This window comes from Osmerus mordax, chromosome 14 (assembly GCF_038355195.1).
Source record: "Osmerus mordax isolate fOsmMor3 chromosome 14, fOsmMor3.pri, whole genome shotgun sequence".
Lineage (NCBI taxonomy): Eukaryota > Metazoa > Chordata > Actinopteri > Osmeriformes > Osmeridae > Osmerus > Osmerus mordax.
Genome location: NC_090063.1, coordinates 13,235,245 through 13,259,676, shown reverse-complemented (window position 1 = coordinate 13,259,676; position 24,432 = coordinate 13,235,245). Strand labels below are relative to the sequence as shown.

Here is a 24,432-nt window from a genome sequence, read left to right as displayed (position 1 = left end):
TAAAAATTGTGGAGGCTCAGCCCACCATCTGTAGAATATTGGGGCTCTGCATGCGATAGCACCACATGGCTGGGTAAAATATATCTAAGGCAGAAATCTCTGTGTGTCTGTGTACGTTTCTGTTTGTGTGGCTCGATTTTCTAGCCACACAGTTCCTACCTAACAAATCATGGTGAAAGAAGGTTAAAGATCAAGATACTACTGGATCACAGGCACCACAGACGTCTCCACTGTTTCTCTCATGCAGGGTAAAATGTTACATTCCCCCTTACAGACATGCTGATAGAATACAAACACTGATCATCTATGTTGCCATAACCTTGAGAAGAAAACGCTTGCTGCTGCCTTTTCATCCTGCATCATCAGTTTAGCACCACTGAAGCTTCATAGGTTTTCAGAGCCAACTAGCCCAGCAGGCCCAAGTGTTTTTGGAATTGCAAGATTATACCTTATAGGCACTTTAAGTGTAATGGAAATGAGGTTTGTGTTGTGGTTGGGGGTTTATAATAATACTGTGTTTAGTTAGAAGATGCTTTAATCCAAAGTGACATGCAGGGAATTTGAATCTCTTAATCTGCAGTCAAATGCTATACTTTACCAATGATCTATACCTTAATCCTTAAACAACGAAACAATGCAGTAAAACACAAGAAGCCTAGACTGACATTGAGGGAAAAGATAAAAATTATATATATATAATGTTAATGCTCCACTTGCAAATACCTGTATTTTGTATTTTTCCAGTCCTCCCTGACAAGTAACACATTAAAAATTGTTTGTTTAAAATAATTTATCCTCTTCAAATACCTGCCTTATTTTTCTATTCTTTCCAAGTCTATTGTAACGGATAATCGCTTCTGGGCACAGATTCTCATTAGTAACCGGCTAAGGGCTGTTTTTGCAAACAAGTTGCGAGCATGTGCTGTCATTTACATTTTAGTGTTTTATGTTGGCTCTCCAATGGCTTTGGGGAGTGGGGGTCAAACTCTCTGCAGGCTGTTTGTGTTGCTTGGCGATCGTACCAATTAAACAACCTGCTCTATACTAATCTTCTTCTGTGTGTCTGGCACTGCCCAAACCTCCCAAGTCCTCTGTCTGGAGGGCACTGGTGTGTGTGCATTTGGTGTGTGTGAAGAGAGAGAGACAGAGAGAGAGAGCGCGAGAGAGAGAGAGAGAGAGAGCGCGAGAAAGAGCGCGAGAGAGAGAGCGTGAGAGAGAAATTGAGAGTGAGAGAAATTGAGAGTGAGAGAAATTGAGTGACGAGAAGAAAGACAATTACAGTGTAGATGCATTTGTCCAGTGAGACCAGCTTGAGTTTGGTTTTCCATTTCCCAACAGCCAATCATTTTACCCTATGTGAACAGCCTCTGAGATTTCTGGCAAGTCTTCAACTTTAATATGTGTGAACAGCATGTGTTGAGATTAGGTTGTTGTTGTGTAGAGAGTGTTTATAAATGTGTGAGTGAATGACGTGTGTGTGTGTGTGTGTGTGTGTGTGTGTGTGCATTCACATGGTGGGCATGTGACAGACTCACTGTGTTTAGACAAATCAACATCGTAGAACCATGTAGAACCACCACAAAACAACCTCACAGAAATCATCATGACCTTTGTGTTGTCTAGATGGGAAAAGATAATTTGCTCCAGTTGTTTCCCTTGTCATCTCGCCCTACTCTGTCCTTAACTGTCTCTTCACTCTTATTCCACATTATAGTTATCACAATACTGTGAATTTACGGTGTATACTTGTATTATTTGTGTGCAACTTTATGTATTGTGTTGTATGTATTATCACTGTCTATATATATTTATTTTTTTTATCTTATTAATCTTTTGATGTACAATTTATTGGGGTTGCTGTTACATCTTAATTTCACTTTGAGGATGATTAAAGCTCTAGGCGTAATCAAATTCAATCTAATCTTATAAATCAATGTGCAGTTTCCAGAAAATTAGTTTAAGAAGCTTTTAAGTTTCACGTTGTTTTCCCTGACAGCAGTCCAAGCCAACCAGCAGTTTCCACAATCTCTAGCTAACTAATCTTGGCTGCGTTTCCCGAAAGCGTCGTAAACCTAAATTGATCGTAGAATCCATCGTACGACGAATCTGGGCCGTTCACAAAGACATCGTAGCTAAAGTGTATCTTGAAAATTCGTAGCTCTTGAAAGCGCATAGATTAGCCTACTCCTTACGAGCATGTTTGGGAAACACACGTAATACATTTCGATGGTTTCGTTTTTTGCTCGATCGTTGCTATCCATCGTTATCGGGAAACTCAGCCCTCGATAGTTTTCCAACTAGCAAGCTCTACAATGGTGGTGCGGCAGTCACCTTCTTCTAACTAGCTCAGTGCTGTTCTAGCCTTCAGTATCAAGGCTGGTGCTCCATCGGGTGGTTCTGGCTAGTTTCAGACCCTGTGCCGGGCTCCCCCAACCTCTTACACAAACATGATAATCTCACAAACAGCCAATCGAGATAAACAATCACAACACGGTTTACATTCCTTCCAGCCATATGAGCTTAAATGCTTATTTTCGAAGGGTTTTAGGAATTGCCCTAAAACAAAGTCAAAACCGTTGTAAAGACTTGCAAGGCTGCCCTGTGGTTGTTTTAGCTACAGTTTGACCCATTGAGAATTTGATAGTGATAGCAGTTCAGAAAGTGTGATTTTATTATAGATTAATCCAAGTAACCATGGTGTGCAGAATATAGGCTGTAAGAGTGGGAGCCAGGACACATAGTTGCCCTTGCAGAGACTGATAAGAAGGGGAAGGCTTTTACCCAATAAATAAGAAATAAGTAAATACAACCTTGTTTTTATTCAATGTATTCTGTTTTATTCTTTGTTAATCTCCCACCCACCTAGTCAGAGTCTCAAACCGGTGTGAGACAACCAGGAAACGTCTAGTAGGGAGGGTGAATCACCGTCTTTTTAGAATAGAACAAGGAATGTTTATAGTGGATTTATTTTCTGTACAAGATGTTTTCATTTTGACGATCTTCACACCATTACCTAAATATCAATAATGAGGAAATCAATCACCATTGACCACCTCCATCAGTTACTGTAATGATCGGAATGCCTTTGCACTCTGTTAGGTGGGGTCAAATCAACTCCTTAGGTGATGCAGTAGACTGCCAACAGAGGGACAATAAGGCTAGAATTCCCTAAACTAAATGTATTTAGTCATGAGGGCACAATTAAACTGAAATGCTAACATGCAAAGTGTCAGAAAGGTAGTAACATCTTTCTACAGATGATGGATGTGAGACCAAATGAAATATGTATGAAGAACAGTAACTAATCGATGGTGTTTAATCTTCCACCTGCATCTTCTCCACCGGTGCTCTCATCAGTATTAAAGGCACGGCTTTAAGGGGTGATACATGCACTCACCTTCAAATAGTTTAGACGTGGCCTTGAATGCCAACCATTTAGTTCTTTTTTTAGTTTTTAGTTTTTAGTGACCACTAAGATGAATAATAACACAAATGCTCTTCAGGGCAGGCTAGTAATAGAGGTGGCTAAGACACCTCTGGTATGTTAGGACTGAGGAGTCTGAATAAGATTTGCAAAAGATAATTGATGTAGTCGTTCCCTGTTTCACTTCCACACTTCTTTCCATTGAATAATTCATATTTGTTTGGTGGGGCACAAATGTCCTACTGCAAATCTACTACAACTGCAAGTTTGATGATTTGTGATGACTTGTGAATGTGTGTACAAATGCAACTTGCTAACACCCCCCCCCCCCCTTCCTCCACCTCCACACCCACCCACACACACACACACACACACACACACACACACACACATACACACACAGACACTCTGAGAGAGCAGGGTTAGGGGGCTTTTTATCCTGTGTAAATTGTTCTGCCAGAGGATGTGATGGGGACAGAGGCCAACCTGTGAAAAGCCTGACCCTGTGGCTTCCATACTGTAGCTTCCTACAGTATGGATTACAGGCCCAGCCTCCCCTGTCCTCCATTGTCTCCTCTCCTGACTCCTTCTTTCCTCTTCCCTCCTCTTGTGTTCCCTCCCGTCTCTCCTCTCCTGACCTCTTCTCTCTTCTCATTTCTCTTTCCTTCCTCCCCTCTCCACCCTGGGCCTTGGGGACTGGTCTCACCAGCCTTTACTGTAAGCCTGATCTTATATGGACTTCCTCCAATTGTCCTGTATGTCTAGGATCCTCCCTGGAGAACAACAGTGCACTGACTGTACAAGACAAAACAGCCATAGCTGACAATGATGTACTTACATACTGTCAAAATACATTTGTGGTGTGGTCTGGTCCAGGACTTCTAAAAAGAAGGACTGCTTAAAACTGGCATTACCATGAGCTATTCCTCCAACACAGAGTAATGTGAAATATTGATAGGTTTCAGTCTAAGAATCAAACTGCTGGTAATAAGCAGTTTGTTTGAACTGTCTTGATAATCAGAAGCGGAAGCCTAATAAAACAGCAGATATTTTGATGGAACAGAGTTATTTTTCCTCCTGTTAATCTTACTTCTGATTCTGCAACACAACATCATTCTATGGTGATCTACAGCAATCAACGGATAAACCCATGGCAACCTTTTAACTAATAAGTCATTATATATCTTTTTCTATTATTATTGTTTACACATCTGCATTGGTCCTGAGGAGATGTTGAATAGAATCATGAGATATGAACTCCACATCAACAGAAAAGCCAGTGGAATTTTAATGCTATGATTAAATCTGAATTGTTGATGTTTCATGTCGAAACATGTAGGATCGAAACCACCCCAACGAGATTATCAAAGGAAATGCCAGACATATCTGACAGAGGACAAAGGGTTGCGGATGAACTGAGGCAAATTAAAAGGGATGACAGAGAGACAGTCAATACAGGAAATGACACGACCCTGGCACTAATTTACATGTCATTTACATAGATTCTAGACAATCATCCAATGAGTCATCGAGGATGGTCCAACTCAGCAATCCTCTGAATGTTACAATTTTTGCTTTACATAAATGTTTGCCCTGGCTTTATCACCCAGATAAAAATATTGCAACATCATCGGGGGTCATGAGCACAAACATGACAGTAGTATGCATCCAGAGTAAGTGCATCCCTTTTGTCACTTCGTATAAAATAAAAGTATTTTAGTTTGATTCCAGAGGAGGTACAGATGAACACTCTCAAAACAGAAACTAGGACTAGGTTGTGGAGAGCTGTTTTTGAAATTCTTTCCAATTTCACAGGGTGGTTATTCAGCTTCTATCGCTCTTTTCAAATAGGGAGTGTGATTGAAAAAAGTAATAACATGATTTAAGGTGGAGCCAAACAGATGAAGGGGAAAACCTCATCTGCTGCCTGTTTGTCTTGTTTTATGTTTTAGGTGAAGAACCAGGAATAGCTGGAGAGAAGTTTCTGTAGATTTGGATAGGAGCAATGTTACTATGCCCTTCGGTAAAGTGCTCTCCTAAATAGCATTAGTCAATATCCCACCTAATAACCAGACCATGTAGAAAAATGAACTCACTGAGTCATTTTGGCATAAGGTGCCTGTAAGGAAATACTTTGGTCTAAGTTTCATGGAGACAAGTCAACTTCTAAAACACTTCAAGCTTTCTTTAATTTCCCTGACTTTCTCATCCTGTGACCTGAGGCAGATCAAATAAACCAAGTGCAAGCCTTTCTTTGTGTTACAGACTTCCTATTTATTAAGCAGGATTGAGTGTGTTCTGACATTGTGATTTAGTGCGTATTGTTGTATCCAAGTTTTCCACGTGACATACTGTAAATGCACATTCACCACACATCAAGAAATGATAAGCAATTTGAGTGCCAGAGTGCATGCAAACCCTGCAATCCAAGTGACTAAAAGCGAAGGGTTGACGTCATGTTACAGAATAAAGCACCCTCAATCATGCACTGCAGGGGGCTCACGGGAGCAAGGGGGAGGTGGCGGCAGAGGCGGTTGGGGTATAAGAGGGACTCTAAAAGTGCTGGGTGATTGACATGTTAACATTAAAACTACATTAGGTTGCTGGCAATAAATAAAATCTCAGTGGGCTGACTTCTCACAGGAGTGGGGCCGGTTATCAATACCATAATCAGTAATAAGAACAATTTAATCTGTGTTTATCTTCAGGAAGCAGAAAAATATTAAGAATTGTCTTACACATGACCTTAGGGAATTCAATTCACTCCTTCAGGCTATCACAGGTCTACTCATGCTGTCAGTCACCCACAATCTGTTTTTCACATGTTTCAGAGCTGCAACACAAGAAGAATTTGGGTCTGTGGATTGGGAGCAGGAAGTGTTTGGGTGTATCGTTCATGGGGTCCAGCTAGTGGACGAAGCAGCTCTCTCCCCCCCCCCCCCTCCCCCCCCCGTTCTAGAAGGTCCAGCTTTCCCAGAATCCGCTCTTCCGCAGCTCTGCGTTGTCTATGCCACCCCCCTCCCCCCTCTCTTCACCCCCCTGGGGGACCCTCCAATGGCTCTTACAGCCTGTCCCTCTGCTCCAGCCAGCTGATGTGTTCTGGGGGCCCGGCAGCTGTGTAGCTTCACTGGGGGAAACTTCACAGCTCAGTCCCCAGGGCCCCGGTGCTCAGAGGCCAAGAGGCCAGATTTGGGCAGAGGCCAGTCAGTGATTTTGTTGATCAGTTTGATGTGGGAAAGTGGGTCCTTAACAGGGGTGGTGCTGGATCAATGATGCTTTCTATTCAGTAATGGATACAGTAAACCTTTTTTCTTAGAAAGTGGAACCAATTGAATCTGTTATTGGCACAAATAAGTAACTCTGAGAATTTGGAATGCAAGCTTGAGACAGACCTTATGTGATTAGTATACAGTATAGGCTACTCTGTGGACTTTGATTTGATTAATTTGCACTTTACTGACACTGTTGTAAATTAAGTATCCACCTCATGAAGTAAATTGCACTGATCCTGCATAATATGGTAACGCTCGTCCTGACTTTTGACATGTGGTCAGGTCGGGATGTAGAGCCCTCTGGTGGACTACTGAAATGTAGCAGGAATAATGCGACGCGTCATTGCATCCACTCTCAGACGCTCTAATCCGAGCTGCGACTCTTCGTTTTGCTCTGGAGTTCCTTGGGAGGATGCAGGCAGTAGAATACGGTCGCTTCTATCCGTGTGATATGCAACAGTGTATGCCACGATTTTACCAGCTTTTTAACTGAAGAATGGGTTACTTTGCTACATCAATTCTATTTGGACACGAGGCATTCCTCTTCTGTTTATTTTCACAAGTGTGATTTTTTTGTTGTTGTTGTCAGCTTTTTTTAATGTTTCAGTGCGTCCTGTTCTGAGAATGAACAGATTAAATGTTCTGTCTCTCCCACTCGAGTGGTTGGACATTTCTGTGACAAGCTAGTTGGTGACACATTCCATCAGTCGAAATCTGAAACATCGTTGATGTCAAATAACAATATGCAAGATACATTGATTGGAATCGAACTCTGAAATGTTCTTTATGGAGTTTTAAAATGCCATATTCTAATTTGAAGAACGAAAGCGATGATGGAATCTATTTTGAAACACTCAATGCGTCTTTTACGGACCAAATACTCCCAAACATCAGCAACACGACCTGCAGGAACATTGATATGGACGCTCAGATCATCGGGGTTGGAGTCTTTTTGTCTGTGTTTATATTGGCGGCAATTGTGGGGAACATTTTGGTTATTCTTTCTGTGCTGTGCAATAGACACTTACAGACTGTGACAAACTTTTTCATTGTCAACTTGGCTATAGCTGATTTGCTATTGAGCATTATTGTGCTACCCTTTTCTGCGTCTTTGGAGGTCCTGGGATGCTGGGTTTTTGGTCGGATCTTCTGTAACATCTGGGCAGCCGTGGACGTGCTGTGCTGCACCGCATCTATCCTCAGTCTCTGTATAATTTCCATAGATAGGTACATCGGGGTTAAATACTGCTTAAAATACCCCACCATCATGACCGAGAAGAAAGCAGGGGTGATTTTGGTGGTCGTGTGGGTGTCTTCTATGGTCATCTCCATAGGACCTCTATTGGGATGGAAGGAACCGCCACCTTTGGACGAGAGCATATGCAGCATCACTGAAGAGCCAGGTTATGCGCTCTTTTCCTCGCTCTTTTCTTTCTACCTCCCGCTCATGGTCATCCTAGTAATGTATTTCAGAGTCTATGTGGTGGCCCGAAGGACTACCAAGAGTTTAGAGGCGGGAGTCAAACGAGAGAGAAATAAGTCGATGGAAGTGGTGCTCCGGATACACTGTCGGAGTGTCCTGGAGGACACGCGCTCCGCTGGCTCCAAGAATAAAAATCACCCTTTCCGAAGTTCGCTGTCGGTGCGCTTGATGAAGTTCTCCAGAGAGAAAAAAGCTGCTAAAACTCTGGCTATCGTTGTTGGGATGTTCATTCTGTGTTGGCTACCGTTTTTCTTTGTTTTGCCACTGGGTAAGTAGGCTTATCTGTCTTAGGAGTTGACACATTTGCTTCATGTTTGAATTAAGCCTATTGGTTAAAATTTCTGTTCCATGCGTAATGCTTTGCTGATTTTAAAAGAGGTTGAAATGTGAAATTTAGGAACAATGTCAAGTTATGAATTCCTTAGAAAATTATGCTAAAGAAATTGTTGTTTAATTTAACACATTTGAGAAAGAACCGTGTGGCGGTCGTGAGTGCCATGGAGTATTTCGTTGAAATGTGATGGGAATATACAAAAAACCTGGTCGTGTTTAATTGAAATATTATATCGTAGGCCTATGCCTCATCAAGGATGCTATGGTGGAAACGACTGTGCGTTCGACTCTGGCTCAGTATTACGCACCAAAAATACGCTGCACTTTTAGACAATTTAGTGATTAGAATATCCATCAAGGAGATTAGTAATGTAAAAGTGAATTGCACATTTTAGGGATAATCGTTTTCTTGTAATCAGGCATATACAAGTTAATCCATACCTTTTGTATTCAGGAAGGGTAATGGTTCATGATTTGAATGGTTCTTTCAATTTGTACAGTCAGCTGTATGGAAATGCTGCAAAAGTGCATGGGTCAATATCGTATACCAACACAGCACTGGGGGTACTCCTGTCCTTGTACACGCTGCTGGACCTATTGATGTCAAAACATGTCTATCTGGGTATTCTGAGTACTGTACATTGAACATGACTGAAGGTCAAATTCATAAAAAGGCGCTATGACAATAACACTACATCAACACATGCAATACATGACACTCGCAACAGCATAGAGGCAACTGTCATTCAGGTTGTGCCTTAACACAGGAAAAAGACACATGCTTTGAAATCATAAGGCCAGAAACGTGTTATTTTTTGTCATTGCAGTTCATTGGAGGTTGACTCTTCAAATGTACACTCTTCACTTCTACAAGTCTTTTAAAGCTGAAATGGCCAAAGGACGCCCAACCACCCTAGCTACTTAATTAGCATGGCGGTACACACGCAGGTGAAGTGCTTAAAGAGCACCAAGCATCCTCACCCAGCCAATGCTAATGACCAAAAACTGGCTTTCATGTGAAGATGGGGTTAGATGTTGAGAAGCGTAGAGCAATGAAGTGCAGCTATAATGATCTCAGGTAATATGCTTCAACGAGGAAGCGCAGACCCCAGAGAGCCATAATGATGAGAACACATCGAACACATATCCACTAACATCCACACCCACGCTCATGTGTGGAGACCCTCGCATACGCATAACCATACCCACACAGAAAATGCTGCACCACATCAACTTATCAACTAGTACTGTACATACACAAGCATGACAGCAAAACACAGATAATTGGCCACCGTTTCATTCATAGGAGCAGACCCAATGGCGTTCTGATGTCAGCATCGTGTTCTTTTCCACTGAACAACCAAACTACAGTATTGGTTACTAAGACCGGGCTAAGAGATAAGTGTAAAAGATTGGGAAAATAATTTTCTCTGCTGCTGCTTGGGGAGTTTAATAATGTAAATCACATTGTGTGAGAGATTTAGATCCTGTGCTCTCACGATCATTATCTGGTGAAACTGACAAAATGTATATTGTAGATTACTCTTAAATGACATAATTGGGCAATACATTACATTAAATATACTTTAACTACCGTGTAACTAGCAATACCTACGGTAAAAACATTGTAGATACATAATAATTCGTACATACTTAAATGGCATCAAGTGTTTGTAGTGGGATTGCCCATGGCACTGTATACTATTTTGTAATGATAGGTTTTTACAAAATTGTAAGAAGGTATTAGGGGAGTTTTTATTTATTTATGATGTAATAAGTCCCTTTCCAATATATTCAACTAATGTGTCCTTATTATTATTATAATAGAAGCCAGTCCTGTATTTTAGCCCATTATGACAGCAGACCTTCATGGTACACACAAGACTTAATCACAATTCAAAATCACCCAGAGCTTCTTTCTTGTGCCAAGTTTCCGGTCCTTTATTGTGATTGCCTGCACAGAGCATGACCGTTGGCCCAGCTGATAGTATCTCCTGACCCTCCTTCAGGACACACTCAGAGACGTGTGCTAGGCAATATACACCCCCCCCCCCCCCCCCCCTCCATCCCTCCAACCCTCCAGTTGGTCGCTCCCCCTCCTAAAATACACAGTACTCTCTCTTTCCCCCGCACCTCTTCCTAAATAGCTTTGCCGTAATTGCATAAAATGTCTTTGGTCAATTAAGTTCAGTAGACGTGACGTTAAATAGATACAATCCTTTTGCAAACCTCTCTCTGCCCTCCCCTCCTACTCCAATGATCTACATCTCCAGTGCCCCAATCACAGCAGTGATTGCCGTTAAAGAGAATGTTTTCCATCTTTGTCTGAGCCACACACACAGCCACACGTTCCTGAAAAAAGGGAAGGGAGGTGAAAAAGGGACAAGAGGTGAGGGAGGATGGTAAAGAGGGCTCAGTTCCAAACGTACAATACTGCTCACTTTCTCTCCCTTTCTCTTTCCGTCTTTCCTTTTCCTTTATGGCTCTGTTTCTGCAGTGCTGTTTTAAACAATTGAGGCAGCCTTCACTGTGGGAAAAGGCCTGGGTACTTGATAGATCAACTTGGGATCAAACCACTAAAACGTTTGGTGGAGACAAGTTTTGGGGCAAGCAAAACACAAAGAGCATTTATCAAATGCCTGAAATGAATTACCCATCAACATGATGCAAACACAAGGTCAATCCAGGAGGCTCCGTCCACAGTTCAGAGTGGGGTTTTTGTTTCGAAGGGCTCCTTTGCGACCGCATACAATCCTGTGATCCTTAAATATTTGCTCCGTCGTAGGAAAGCATTGTTGTGGGCTGCCTTTGCAGTTCCGTTCTCTGACAGCAATGACACAGTGGGCTTTTATCTCAGGTTCATCTCCGAACCTTTTTGGCGTGAGGTGTTCCTGTCAAGGCTGTAACCATGGAGACAACACACCCCCCCCAATACTCAAATCTGGTCAAAATGTCCCCCTCAATATATTGATATAAAAATATAAATACAAATATAAATGTCCTACGCAACGACAGGCAACCACGCACGCTGTCTGAAATTATCATAAAAAATGTAATTCGTCCCCCCCCCAATGTTGACTCCATGGCTACTACGGCCTTGGTTCATGTTATGACAGAACTGAGACAAGCTGACGGCAGAAGACAACGTTAATGAGCCGTCAAGCTTAGCACCTTGTTCCAAAAACAATGAGTCAAAGCTTGTTTCCAAAGCAGAAATAAGGAGGAAATGATCAATTAAGATCCTACAGCACAGCATCTGCCCCCTAATGATAAAACCATCCCCAGAAGACGTCATGCGTAGCGTCAGGTGACTGAAGATTGGATAAACTCCAGCGCCCTGGAGGCAAGACTAATATGAATTAATACAATGTTGTTACCAAAAGTTAGTAGACATGCATGTGGAATACTAAGCAGCTTAGAGATAACCTAAAACCTTCGACCAGAGGTGTTGGTTCAGTTGATACAAATGGCGTCTGATGTAGGAAGCATGACCTGAAACACACCACCTGTCCTGAGGGAGCTGTATTCATGCTCTTTGCAAACTTGACTTGGAGCGTAACAAACTGCACTGCTCCACTAATATGTTTTTAGCTTTATTCCCATGCCACAGTGAAAAGTCCCAAAGTGCTACACCAAGACTACAGGGAGAGAAGGTTAAGCTAGAGGAAAAGGAAATAATTAGCTCTGAAAAACAAGGCAGATGTTATCTTTAAAAGCACTTTTTTCTTTTTTCTCATTCTCCATAGAACGCTTTGAAAGCTTTGGTTAGAAGTGAGAGGGAAACTGGTAGTTTATTTTTTATTGCTTTAAAAAATAAAATAATTTCGACTACATATTGTCTGTCAATGCATGTATTGGATTTCAAAATAAGAAGAATTGACAATGACTTTCATTTAAATAGTGACCTTCTTTCAAATACAATACATCTGTTTTATGGATGAAAGGTTTTATCCTCTCTCTACTTCCTGTCACCAAAGCTGGCCCAGAATCTATCCTTTATTTTTTTTTATCACAGCTGCGATTGATGAAATAGAAGAAATTATTCTCACGTCTTTAATTACCTAGCTAAATGGGGTGATGTCCATGCAGACTTGACAATGACTAAGTGAAATGTCAGTTTCTATTGAGGCAGTCGGGTGTCTTCTTGGCATTTCCTGACGACAACACGTCTTTCCTGTCAAGTCGGGCTTGCCAGTGGGGTTGGACTCACGGCAAATGCCACCGACACGGTTGTGGTCTCCTGGCGACATAGAGGAACCTACTGTTGCCGGTCATCCCGCAGAGCTGAAAGGGAATGCCCAATCAGAGTTGCTATTTGTAGTAATTCATCAAACCACTTTCTTAGAATGTCAAAGATCCTCCACTGTGCTGTTGTCTGCCTCAGCCCTACAGACATCCATTCTTCCCCTGTCTGGACCCATGGTACTGCTGTTCCCCCACCTCATTCTGGAATGACATATAGCCATGGAAACAACCTATGAAATAGTATCATATACGTAGATCTGAAAGATTCTTTAAATGACGTTCCCTCTTTAAATTTTATAATGACTGTTGTTAATCCAGTATACCTAGCTTAAGCCCCTAGATTTCCCAGATGCACTTGTGAGAGTGGATACAAGCAGAGGTCAGTGTTAGTAGTAGGACTGTGTTTCACACAAGAGGCATCACTCATGATATCCCAAAGAGTTAGCCTAGATACACATCAGTGGTGTGTACTGGATGTAAACGCAGCCGAAGAGAGGGAGCCGGCTTAGCTCAGGCTTAGCTCAAGCTTTGAATGTCAAATAGCCCGGACCAAGTCTGTGTCAGACCGATGCGTGACGAAGTACAAATACCTACAGGGGGCACATTGCGTTAGCGGACTTTAAACGGTCCCTCTCCTTTCTACTCCTCTATTGCAGCCGAGGGTTGGGTTACAAAGGGAAGGCGTAAAGAAGAGGCAGAGTGCATACCCAGCATGCCCACACGGTTGAGTGACAGGACGCCCGTCTGTGCATTCTAAACTTCTGATTCAAGGTGCACTCTGAAAGGCACAATATATCTCCGGACGGTTGCGCTCACACTTTAATGTTGAACCCCCCACCCCTGTCATTGACAAGACTTCTATTAGTTGCTTGGAAGCAGACAGGGACTTTGGCACCAGTCGTCTTACCTCGCACTGCAACCCTAGAAAACATCCAGCTTTATAAACATTTCTAAAGGCCAGATGGAAAAGCTTGACTTAAAAGACTTTAAAGACTACTGATCTTTTAAAAGTGGCGGAAGGCATAATGAAATACGAATACTATTTCGCTTTATTATGGTAACAACATTCAGGACGTCAAAGTGCTCAATAACTTGACCAACGCCTCCCTGAGTGCCCCGGGACTCCCTCCATATCTATTAACTAGGGCCTAAGATTGGAAAGTGTCACTGATGATGTCAACGCACCAATAAGAATAAATACAAAGGAACCGTTACGATCCTTTATGACCTGTCCTGATTCGTGATTAGTCGTGTCGATGCTGTATAGAATGAATCCCTTAGCTGGAGAGAGGAATGAAAGTTATGACAGTTGTAAAGCCATGACTCATCCTGTCTGACCCCACAGGAGGATCAAAGCCAGTCTTAAACTGAGCAGGAGAGGGCAAAAAGGGGTAGTTTGTGTTTATACAACAAATCCGCACACACAAACACACAGTTCTGGAGAAGTGACATGTTCAGGTTGTGGTTGAGCCTGTGTGTAGAGTACACATAAAAAACACCAAAAACACATATCAGAGGGGGGAGGGCGAGCGGTGGCCTCTTTAACGAACCATGTCATCTCCAAGTCCAGGACAGAGTTTATGATGAAAGAACAAAACACAGAATGTTCCCTAACAAGCACCGTCAGACAAACACAAAAAGCTTCCGTTGTGGAACGCTCGCCCCCCGCCTTGTTTTAACATTTTCTGTCTCCAAAGGTCCCGAACTTCCTGCTCTATCGATGGGTCTCGGCACATTGCAGGCACTCCCATTACCCATCTGTCCTTAAAGAACTGTGCTTTCATCTCCCAGACCAAATTACAGCCAATTACCTCCTCTGTGGTCGAGAGAAGGCCATTGGGATCTATGGTCGCATCATTAATAGTTTCAAACACCTTCCTACTTTCCCTTCCCCTGTCAGCCCTTTCTCCACTTGTGGGTGTCTTTCCTGCTATTAACTATGGTACTTTGATGAGAGCACCTCTGAACCAATGAAATTGCAAGCACACGTCTGTGAAGGGTGTGTGTGAGAGAGTTAGTGTGTGTGGGAGACAGAGAGAGACAATATGTGAGAGAGGACAACTATAATTTCTTTGGTCTGGCACAGGGTTAACACTATGAGGGAGTTCATTTGACAAAACTGTTAATTTTCACAAAAACACATACACTCTTGCAAATCAAAATAACGACTCAAAAAAAAATGCAATACACATTTTAACAACCAATCTCTCTCTCCATCTCCCTGTAGGCTCTTTCTTCCCAGCCTTGAAGCCCTCTGACCCCGTGTTTAAGGTGATCTTCTGGCTGGGCTACTTTAACAGCTGCATCAACCCAATCATCTACCCCTGCTCCAGTAAAGAGTTCCAGCGAGCCTTCACCCGCCTCCTGAGGTGTCAGTGTCACCGCCGCCGGAGAGTCCTGCGTCGCTTCTACGACCAGCGCTGGCGGACCGCCGTCAAGGGCGCCACCAGTCGGGACCGCCGAGACAGCTACCACCCTGGCTTCGCCATCCACGAGTCGTGCGGGAACCCTCTCTACTATAAGGGCAAAAGTCGCCCAATCAGCTTCAAGGGGTGGAGTCTGTTTTCACCACTGGACAAGTCCTCCTTCCACCTCAGGGAGAAGATGAACAACCTGTCCAATAAGATCAAGGGGGGCCCGGTCAAAGGGACCACGCCCGCACTGGGACGTGCTGAGATTGACACCGTCTCCATGGGGATCTTCAATGACTGTGCCGAGCAGAGTAGTTTCCAGATCTATGACCTGTCAGAGTGTTATGGTCTAAAGGAGACTGATATTTAGAGACTTGAAATTGACGTCCAATGATTTCTCACCTACCGGGGCCATGTGACCAACAGGAAATCTGCTGAGGAAATATGTCCACTGGAGAAGAAAGGAAAGATTTTTCACAGTCATTGCCATCAAAGGGTTTCAGCCAGTTTCGGGAAATAGTCTCTTTGATCAAAGCACAAATTGGTCCAAAGTATGATATCAACCTCTGATGAATGTTACAAGAGGATTTTTCTTTTTAGAAGGAGGGAAGCTTCCACTCTGAGGAAAAAAATATTTAATTAAAGCCAACCTTGAAATGAGATGAGCACTGTGGAAGTCACGTGTTAGAAAAGGAGTGTTAACATCTCGCTCTGGTTAAGATCTCTAGTGTCTGGCTCAATGTTGAGAAGAATGTAGTGTTTTGCAGTGACTGTGGCCTTCAGTTATTTTCAGTCTTAATCTCAGCCAGCTATAAAAGCCATCAGAACCACAAAGATACCACTTCTGACGCTCAATTTACTAATGATTGACTGGCAGGAAGACAAGTTTTGCAGCTCAACTTTAATGTAAATATTATATTTACATTTAGTCATTTAGCAGACGCTCTTATCCAGAGCGACTTACAGTAAGTACAGGGACATTCCCTCGAGGCAAGTAGGGTGAAGTGCCTTGCCCAAGGACACAACGTCATTTGGCAGAGCCGGGAATCGAACCGGTAACCTTCAGATTACTAGCCCGACTCCCTAACCGCTCAGCCACCTGACTCCCACCTGACTCACTGATATTTGCAGAGGGACTGACTTGAAGCTTTTGGACAATATTCTTTGGTTGAAAATCTGGCTAACCATGGCAACTGATAATGCAGTAACGAGAAAGACTAAACAGGGACGTCCTGACATGAGCTATCCATAACCTATGACTTTTCCTGTTTAAACAGCACAAGTTGAGCACTTCAGACAAACTGAATAACTATTGACAGACTACTCTTTTACCTGAGTTGGCCGTGTAAAAAGACACAGACGAAAGGTAATTTGCCTTTGAAAGGACCACTGCTGAGCTAAAACCATGAACCCCTCCAGTTGTCTTATTTGCTTTGCCCTCCCAAAAAGATTTTTGGTTTATTGTTTGTACTTGCTGATGTCATGATGTCTGTCACTGTCCAAAATAAAAAAGAGAAATTCTGATTTTGTAATTATTCTGTATCCCATTTCTTTCCACTCTCACAATACAATATTGATTCACTTGTCTTTTAAAATTGTCAATTAGAAAAAAATCCAAACCCCCATTACAGAATCATCCATTCAAGAATATTATTACGGCAACATTCTTGGCACATACCTGTCATTCCCAGCAGATGTCACTATTGATGGGGACTGTTTGAAAAATGCATGACTTATTCCTTATTTACAATGTATCACCACACAATGTTGATTGATGATAAAGGGAGTGTTACGCCATAGCTAACAACTGTACATCCACAAAAGTTTGAGATTACTCTCTGTCTTTGTGGGTTATCTGCTCATGAATATTGAGACAAAGAAAAGGAAATGTGCGCTGCGAAAGTCAAAGATAAATCATAGTCTGAAGTATGACTCAAATGTTGTGTGTCGCTGCCAAATTCTGAACTGAAACACAAAAATGTCAGTAAGAAACAGCTTACTAAGTGGAGTCTCTCTCTTTCTCTAACTCTCTCTCTGTCTCTTTCTCTCCCCGTCTCCAACTTTGTCTCTTTCCTTCTCTTTTTGTCTCTCTCTCTTTGTATCTCTGTAATTTTACATTTCTAAATGTGTTCTTATGTTTCTAAATGTATGTAAATCACTGAACCAAACTTGAGTCAGCTAATAAATGTTTGTTTAACGGTCTTTTATTAATACAAATTTCTGACATCTCAACAAAAAATAATATGAACATTTTGTCTTTTAAAAGGACTTCATCTTGTTCACTAAGTTGGTTGTTTTTGGCTTAAGTATTGCAAAAGCTGTGTTGTCATGCATGACAGTGTGTTCTACTTCCCATATTTACGTTGAGAATTTTTCAAAATGCTACTCATTTAATTAATTACATCCATTAAACCTAGACAGGACTGAAAAAGCGTCAGTTTAATAGATCTACCTCAAGTCAGCTAAACAGCAACAGTTCCCTAATCAGGGCCAAGTCAGCAAACAAACAAGGAAACCGTGATACAAAGCAGTGCTCACACCGCATCAACAGGTGCAAGTGGAGTCTGCCTAGCAGTGTGTTGTTCAAGGTGTTGAGGAGAAGCTCTTCTGGGTTCTGGCGAGGACCAAACTGTCGAATTCTTCCCTCCACTGTTGTGTCAAGCCAGCACTCTTTCGAATACCTTCCACATCCTTTTCCTCTTTCAAAAAACCCAACCCATGCAGCGTGATGCTTATCGTCCGATTAATTACACAGAACGGGAGAGGCTGAGCAGTATTTTTTATACTAAATTCCTACCAGATATTTTCAGCTGAGATCTGTTGAAGTCAAAGTTCTGTTCCATTTGAACAGGTGGAGGTTGAGCTGCGTTGAAGTAGAATCGATTCTGAGGAGTGTATCTGAGGAAGTTACTTTTTATTCAACTTTCTCCTCTGTCTCTACCACCGTACTACTGTAGGTGAAATGCAAAGAACAGAAAAGGTCTTGTGGCAATGCAGAAGTTGTGCTTTGATGCAATTTGTTGATTTGAGAGCGTGTGTGTGTGTGTGTTGGGGTGTTTGGGTGGGTGGGGATGTGTGTGAATGTCTGGCTGCCAGGAAAACAAAAACAAATGTGAAGTTTTTTTTTGTTTGGTCTATGAGAGTGTGCTTCTTTTTGCAGAATGAGTAATCCACCTGTGATGCGCACCCCGTGTGGGATGGTGTGTGTGTGTGTGTGTTTGTGTGTAGTGAATCTCTCCGAGGGTAAACACAAAGCACTCAGCAGGGTAAAGCCATGATTAAAGCTGTACTTTGTCATTCTGTCTGACTCACGAGCTGGATGGATACCATAAATATCTCTGAGAAATATAGGGGTTTGGTATTCTATTTGAAGTACACATGGCTGTTTTCTTAGCCATTCGCTTGATTTTGTTTTGAGATAGGTTTTTTGTTTCATGATCTGTTTCATGATCTGTTTCATGATCTGTTTTTCTGCTCTTTCAAAATGTGAGGTCACAGTGCAGGTGAGAAAGGTATTTACGAAGAAGTTTAGAGAGGACATCCTCAAACCATTGCATTTCCTTCCTCTTATGCACATTGTTATCAAAATCCTTTTTTTATCCTTTGCTCTCTCTCATTCACACACACACACACACACACACATTCTGGCACAGTGTCCTGAGGTTCATTCTCTCCCATATTATTCTTACTTGGCATGGCTGGACAGGCTGGTGCCAGTGTTTGACCCCGTCTGTTCAGCTAAAGGCACTAATCATTTCATAAGCATAGTTTAATCAAAACATAACCATATTTCACATTCTATTTTGGCTCCAGATATTTCCTGCATCAAACATAGCCTTGTAATCGCGTTGTGAGGACAACTAAAACAATCACAGCTTGTAATACAAACACAAACAATGTGTGCATAGGCAGCTAAGTTGTGTGGCTAATTTAGGGCAATAAAGCCTCACAGTTCTTTAAATATTGGATCCAAATCTAATTTGCTTGTTATTAAAAGTAAAAGCTTCCTACTTCAATCGAAATCCAGGAAGTTCTCTGTACAATGAAGACATAGACAGAGTATCTTCATTCAATTCAAAGTTATACTTTCTTGTATAGGCCTACATGTTCATAATTTCAGCCAATAAAGAATACACAATGTGCCCAGAACAGTAGCAGCTCTTTTAGGACAAAGTGCAAACAAGCAGACATCACATACATTTATTTTGGAACATTGAAGCTTTTATACAAAGCAAAACTGACATTTTATTTATTTACAAAGCTAGAACAACGTTTACTTTGAGGGCATTCACAGTTTTGCATTGGCAATGCTGACACAAATTGTGTGTTTATTTGCACACTGTCATTTGGGCTTCCGGGTTTCCATTCTGTTCATTTCCACCCTTTATATCCATCAAACAGAAAGTTTCTTTTACATTGTTGATGTTTTAGGAAGTGAATATCCCTTTCAAAAACATGATCATTGCACAAACATGATCCCTTTGGATAACCACAATTACTGTACACAGTTCAAGTTAAAAGTGGAAATCATCTTTCTAAGAGACAAACGACTGTAGCTAAAGGTTGTTTTGTTTTTCCCCGGAACCATCTTCAGTACTGTGAACTGCATTTAAACAATCTTGGGTAACTTTAAAATTATGTGTTTTTAAACCTTGAAAAACATTTTTATAACTAGGTCTTTGCACTATTGGTTATCAGTGCGTTCGTTGGCATCTCTCCTAGAGTGCGATAGGTCCATACCGGCTGAAGTCCCAGGCAGGCAGAGCCTACAGCCCATGATCATGAGGAACGCCCTCCGGAAGGAGCGATTAAAGAACCCGTAGAGGAAGGGATTGAGGGAGGAGTTGACGTAGCCCAGCCAAAGGAAGATGTCCCAGATCACCTCCGCGGTGGAGTAGTTGATGAATGGATCCACTATGTTGACGGTGAAGAAGGGCACCCAGAAGAGGAGGAAGACCCCCATGATGATCCCCAGGGTCTTAGCAGCCTTCCTCTCCCTCCTCATGGCGTTGCGGTGCCTCTGCTTCTTGCTGGAGTCCTTGCCCACTCCAGACGCCATCTGGCTCTCCATGGCGCTGATCTGCATGGCCTGCCTCTTGGCCGCCTTGTAGATCTTCCAGTAGGCCACGAGCATGATGGCCATGGGGAGGTAGAAGGCCACCAGGGAGGCCATGACAGCGTACACGCGGTTGACCAGGAAGATGCACACTTCAGGGGGGAGGGGGATGTCCACGCCGACCATGTGGAGACCTAGCAGGATGGGGCCGAAGGAGATGAGGATGGGCACCGCCCAGCATATCACGATGAGCATCACCACACGGCTCTGGGACATCTTGAGGGAGTAGACCAGCGGGTTGCAGACGGCGTAGTAGCGGTCGAAGGCGATGCAGCTGAGGTGGAATATCGAGGCGGTGCAGAGCATGACATCCAGACTGGAGTGGAGCTGGCAGAAGAGGGCGCCGAAGAGCCAGCAGCCCTCTACTGTACGCACCATGCTGTAGGGCATCACCACCAAGCCCACCAGGCAGTCTGCCACAGCTAGCGACATCACAAAGGAGTTAGTGGGCGACTGCAGCTGCTTGAAGTAGGCAATTGCGAGCACCACCAGGAAGTTTCCCACCACCGTACAGACGATGCCGACCGTAAGGAAGGTGTACAGTGCCACGCGGAAGGCCTGGTGCCTTGACCGGCCGCACAAATCCGAGTCGTTCAGGAGAGAAGCGTTCCCTTCCCCGAGCCAGCCCAGGCTACTGTTATCCATGGCTTGATCTGGATCTGTCGAAACACAAGGAAGTACACGTGGTCATTAATGAGGCTTTTGGCCTTAAGAAGCAGTTGGTGAGCGGTTTCAAAGTACCCCCGTTTGTCTAAAAAGCCTCATTGAAGTTTATTTGGATGCTCAAGTAACTCTACCAAAGCATGCAAACCACCCAGAATTTGGTCCCCGATAAAGTTCCGAGGTACTTCCTCATTCGGTAATACCCCGTATGTGTGTTTTAGCTTGATACATGCGTAGCATGCGATTATCCAGCTGTTTGCTCTGTGGCGCTCAACCCTAACTGGGCTGCAATCTATCCATGGCCTCAACTGGACTCAATGAGAAAAACCAGAGCCCCTTTTGAGTTTATTTACACACCTCACTAACCTGAAGAGAATGACAAACAAAAATCTTTGGCGTGTCTCATCTGAATGAGGCCAAAACAACCCAAATAGAGAGCCACATGGTTCATAAGGACTTGGAGGAGGCTGCTGGTGGCAGTCATTTTGGAATATTCACAACCATAATAAAGATATATGACCTGTTCCTGGGTTGAGTCTCCCAGGGGAAGACAAAAGAAATTCTCTCATGGGTAAGCTGTCATTAGTTCTCCTGGAGTATAACTTGTCTGGCTCGCAACATCATGAAAAACTGACAGGCAGAACGTCTCCCCACTGCCAGTGGGGAGCTAACACAAAGCTTTGGTTTTCTCCTTGAATACAGCATGGTGAGAACTCTGTCAGTTTTACCTTTCATGTGGCTTGTTCTGAAAGGTAAGAAGTGCCTACTAAAGAAGGATTGTTGGGGCACCCTCGTGGCTCACTTGGTAGAACGCGTACCAGCTTCAGACGAGGCCCTAACACAGTGGCCCAGGTTCAATTTCAGTTTCGGGCCATTTTTGTATGTTTCCCCCACTCCCTCTCCCACATTTCTTGACTATCTGTGTCCAATAAAGCCATAACAGGCCAAATCTTAAAAATAAAAAAGGTTCTCTGAGCTGTTGCCACAGTGGAGTTGCTGTTGCACGCTACATGAATTTTTTATATTTATTTTTAGGGACGGTGTGATGACTCAGATTAGCGGAACAAGTGTTACTCCAACTGTGATAGAAGCAGCTGAGGGGTGGAGAGCCAAAATCAGAAGCAGCATAGAAAGATGTTATACTTCAGTAAGAATGGCTTTTAATGAGCACCGAAGGGACTGTGCAGTTGTGCAGAGATGTGGGTTTGGTAAAACAGAGTGAAGTGTCAGTCCATGTCCCATGTCCATGTCAGTCATAGTCCTCCTTGTCATCATCATTGTCAACGTACTCCTCGGAATTGTACTAATCTTCATCATCCTCATCATCAACAACGCAAATGGCTGTAGTCTCTAAGCAGACTGCTCTTTTTCTCCATGCACACAATCACACATCACTGCATCCATCTTAGTATGCATGGTTTTCCTCTTTCCCTTTGAATCCCTTTCTTCACACTTGCCTGGAAAAACGACACAAAACCTGTGGAGAACACTGACCTTGTGGTCTAATGGCAGGTCGACCCAATTCTATCAGACATCTTACATCATCATTTCTACAAATATTTATACTGACACTGAATTTGCAAATCAGCCCTCACCCAATAACCTACTTGCATTAGGTGTGTAATGACTTAAATAGAGCTCACAATGTGACACTAAGAATGTCCATTTAAATGTTTACACTGCTTCAAGTTTACACTGTGGACATGTCATATTCAGTCAGTAAATCACTAGGTCCTATTCAGAGAAAAAATGCAAGTCTCGTGTGAAAGGTGTGTGGAAATGTGAGGAAACTCTAGTCTCCCAGATGTGCTCAAGTTTAAAAACCGGTCAGCTGTACAACAACTCACTTGGCAGAATTGTCTTTGTTGTCTCAGACGGAATGATCCAAGGAGTCTAGGACAAAGGTTCAAAGGTCGGTATCTAATCTCAGAGGTCATCACAATGCTATTAGAGAAAAATGTGTGCTCTTCTCCAAGCGTGTCAACGCCTCACCGACCCTCTCCGACTCCCCCTTCACCCCCACCCCCGCTTCTGTTTGACCCACCATCTTAACCTTTCCAGCACAGTGAACGAGGGCTTATTAAGAACAAGCTGCACTGTCTGTGCAGACACACACACACACATCCCTGTCATGGAGAACACCATCAACACTCAAATCATGTGTCTTGCTATTGTTTCAGCTTGGAATGGTCTCTTTGTGTAAGTGTGTGTGTGTGTCTCTATGCAGCTGCCCATCTGGGTGGACGTATATGTCTGTCTGGGTGTCTGCATCTGAACATCTGGCTAAACCTTAATAGAAAAAGGTAAATCCATCAAATTTAATATATTGAAATAAAATTAAATGCTCCTGATCCAAGCTCTGCATTCAACAGTCAACTCGTGAGTGGACGGTCAGAAAGAAATACTGTAGCTGCCCTGACTGAGAATGTTGTCTCTACTTTCAAGTTCACTTATCTTATTCTGAGAAGGACTAACAGCAACCACTTCCTGTTCATCTTTTCATCTGTTCAAAAAACAAAAAGGATTGTCTGGAATAGCAGAATGGTTAGATTGGTTGAGTGTGTTTATTTTTTCTTTTAACCCCCCACTCCCCTTAAATTTTGACAGTATCCAAAATAAGCATATTATCAGAGTCAATCTGGTGATTCATAACACTGGTAGACTCCAGCTATGTTTTGACTTCACTTTCTAGGAATTAGGAGCAGGGTCGTAGCCTGGGCTTGTCGCATAGCAGCATATTTTTCAGTATTAAACTGTACAGTTCAGCAGTTCCCCATATGTCATTTCCTGAGGGTAGTATCACCAACTCTCCTTCTTATCAACATGTTAGCATATGGCCTCAGCAAAAACTGGAAAAGCTTTAAGCCTTTTATTAAAAGTACTTATCACGACTGACTTGTGGAAATGTGTTTTTGAATGGTAATTCTATATGGTGCTGAAAATGTGCAGATAAGTAATTAATGTAGGTCCATGTGGAATACAATATGTGTTTGCCTGGTGCACATGTGATTGTACAGATAAATATTGGAGATGGTATTAATGTTGGAATTTTTGACTTTTAAACAAATCAAGACAACACAGGTTGGTGAACATTTGATGGATACGCAGAACAACAGACAAATAGGCTATACCTTTTTACAGCCACCTTTAAGACCCCCTGAGTTTAGAATTCATCAATCATTTATCTAAAATATACATCCCATTATTTCAATTCATGAACAATATATTCTGCTTGATCTTTGAATATTGTTTTTCGATCATAAAGTGCAAAGTATACAGCTTTTAACCCCTTACAACTAAAGAGTACAAACACAATGGAAAACACAATACTAACCTATGAGTGAAATTGCTGGTCCACATCTCCTTTCCCCAAACCACACTTCAAGGCACAGGTGTATGGTCCCCTTCTGTGTCTCTCCGTTTGAGATGGAGAGAGAAATATGAGAGTATGAGAAAGACTGAGCAGGGGTCTCTAATGAATGCAT

The 24,432-nt window shown here is 42.6% G+C and overlaps 2 protein-coding genes across 2 annotated transcripts; one reads left to right on the top strand and one right to left on the bottom strand.

Annotated features, from left to right (window-relative positions):
• Nucleotides 1–7,377: 7,377 nt before the first annotated feature.
• adra1d (adrenoceptor alpha 1D) lies at nt 7,378–16,664 on the top strand. The gene is made up of 2 exons (XM_067250341.1): nt 7,378–8,447; nt 14,985–16,664. The coding sequence occupies exons 1-2, from the start codon at nt 7,496–7,498 to the stop codon at nt 15,536–15,538; spliced, it is 1,506 nt and encodes a 501-aa protein (XP_067106442.1). The 5' UTR covers nt 7,378–7,495; the 3' UTR covers nt 15,539–16,664.
• Nucleotides 16,665–19,852: 3,188 nt separating this feature from the next.
• Nucleotides 19,853–24,432, bottom strand: LOC136956873 (trace amine-associated receptor 1). The gene is made up of 2 exons (XM_067250898.1): nt 24,282–24,432; nt 19,853–20,943 (listed from the first exon to the last, which is right to left on the bottom strand). Exons 1-2 carry the CDS (start codon nt 24,430–24,432, stop codon nt 19,853–19,855), a joined length of 1,242 nt encoding a protein of 413 aa, XP_067106999.1.

Coding starts and splice junctions, on each gene's coding strand:
- LOC136956873 (XM_067250898.1), bottom strand. CDS start 24,432: ATGCATTCATTAGAGACCCCTGCTCAGTCTTTCTCATACTCTCATATT. Junction 20,944..24,281: donor ACCAGCAATTTCACTCATAG/GTTAGTATTGTG, acceptor GTGTTTCGACAG/ATCCAGATCAAGCCATGGAT.
- adra1d (XM_067250341.1), top strand. CDS start 7,496: ATGCCATATTCTAATTTGAAGAACGAAAGCGATGATGGAATCTATTTT. Junction 8,448..14,984: donor TTTCTTTGTTTTGCCACTGG/GTAAGTAGGCTT, acceptor ATCTCCCTGTAG/GCTCTTTCTTCCCAGCCTTG.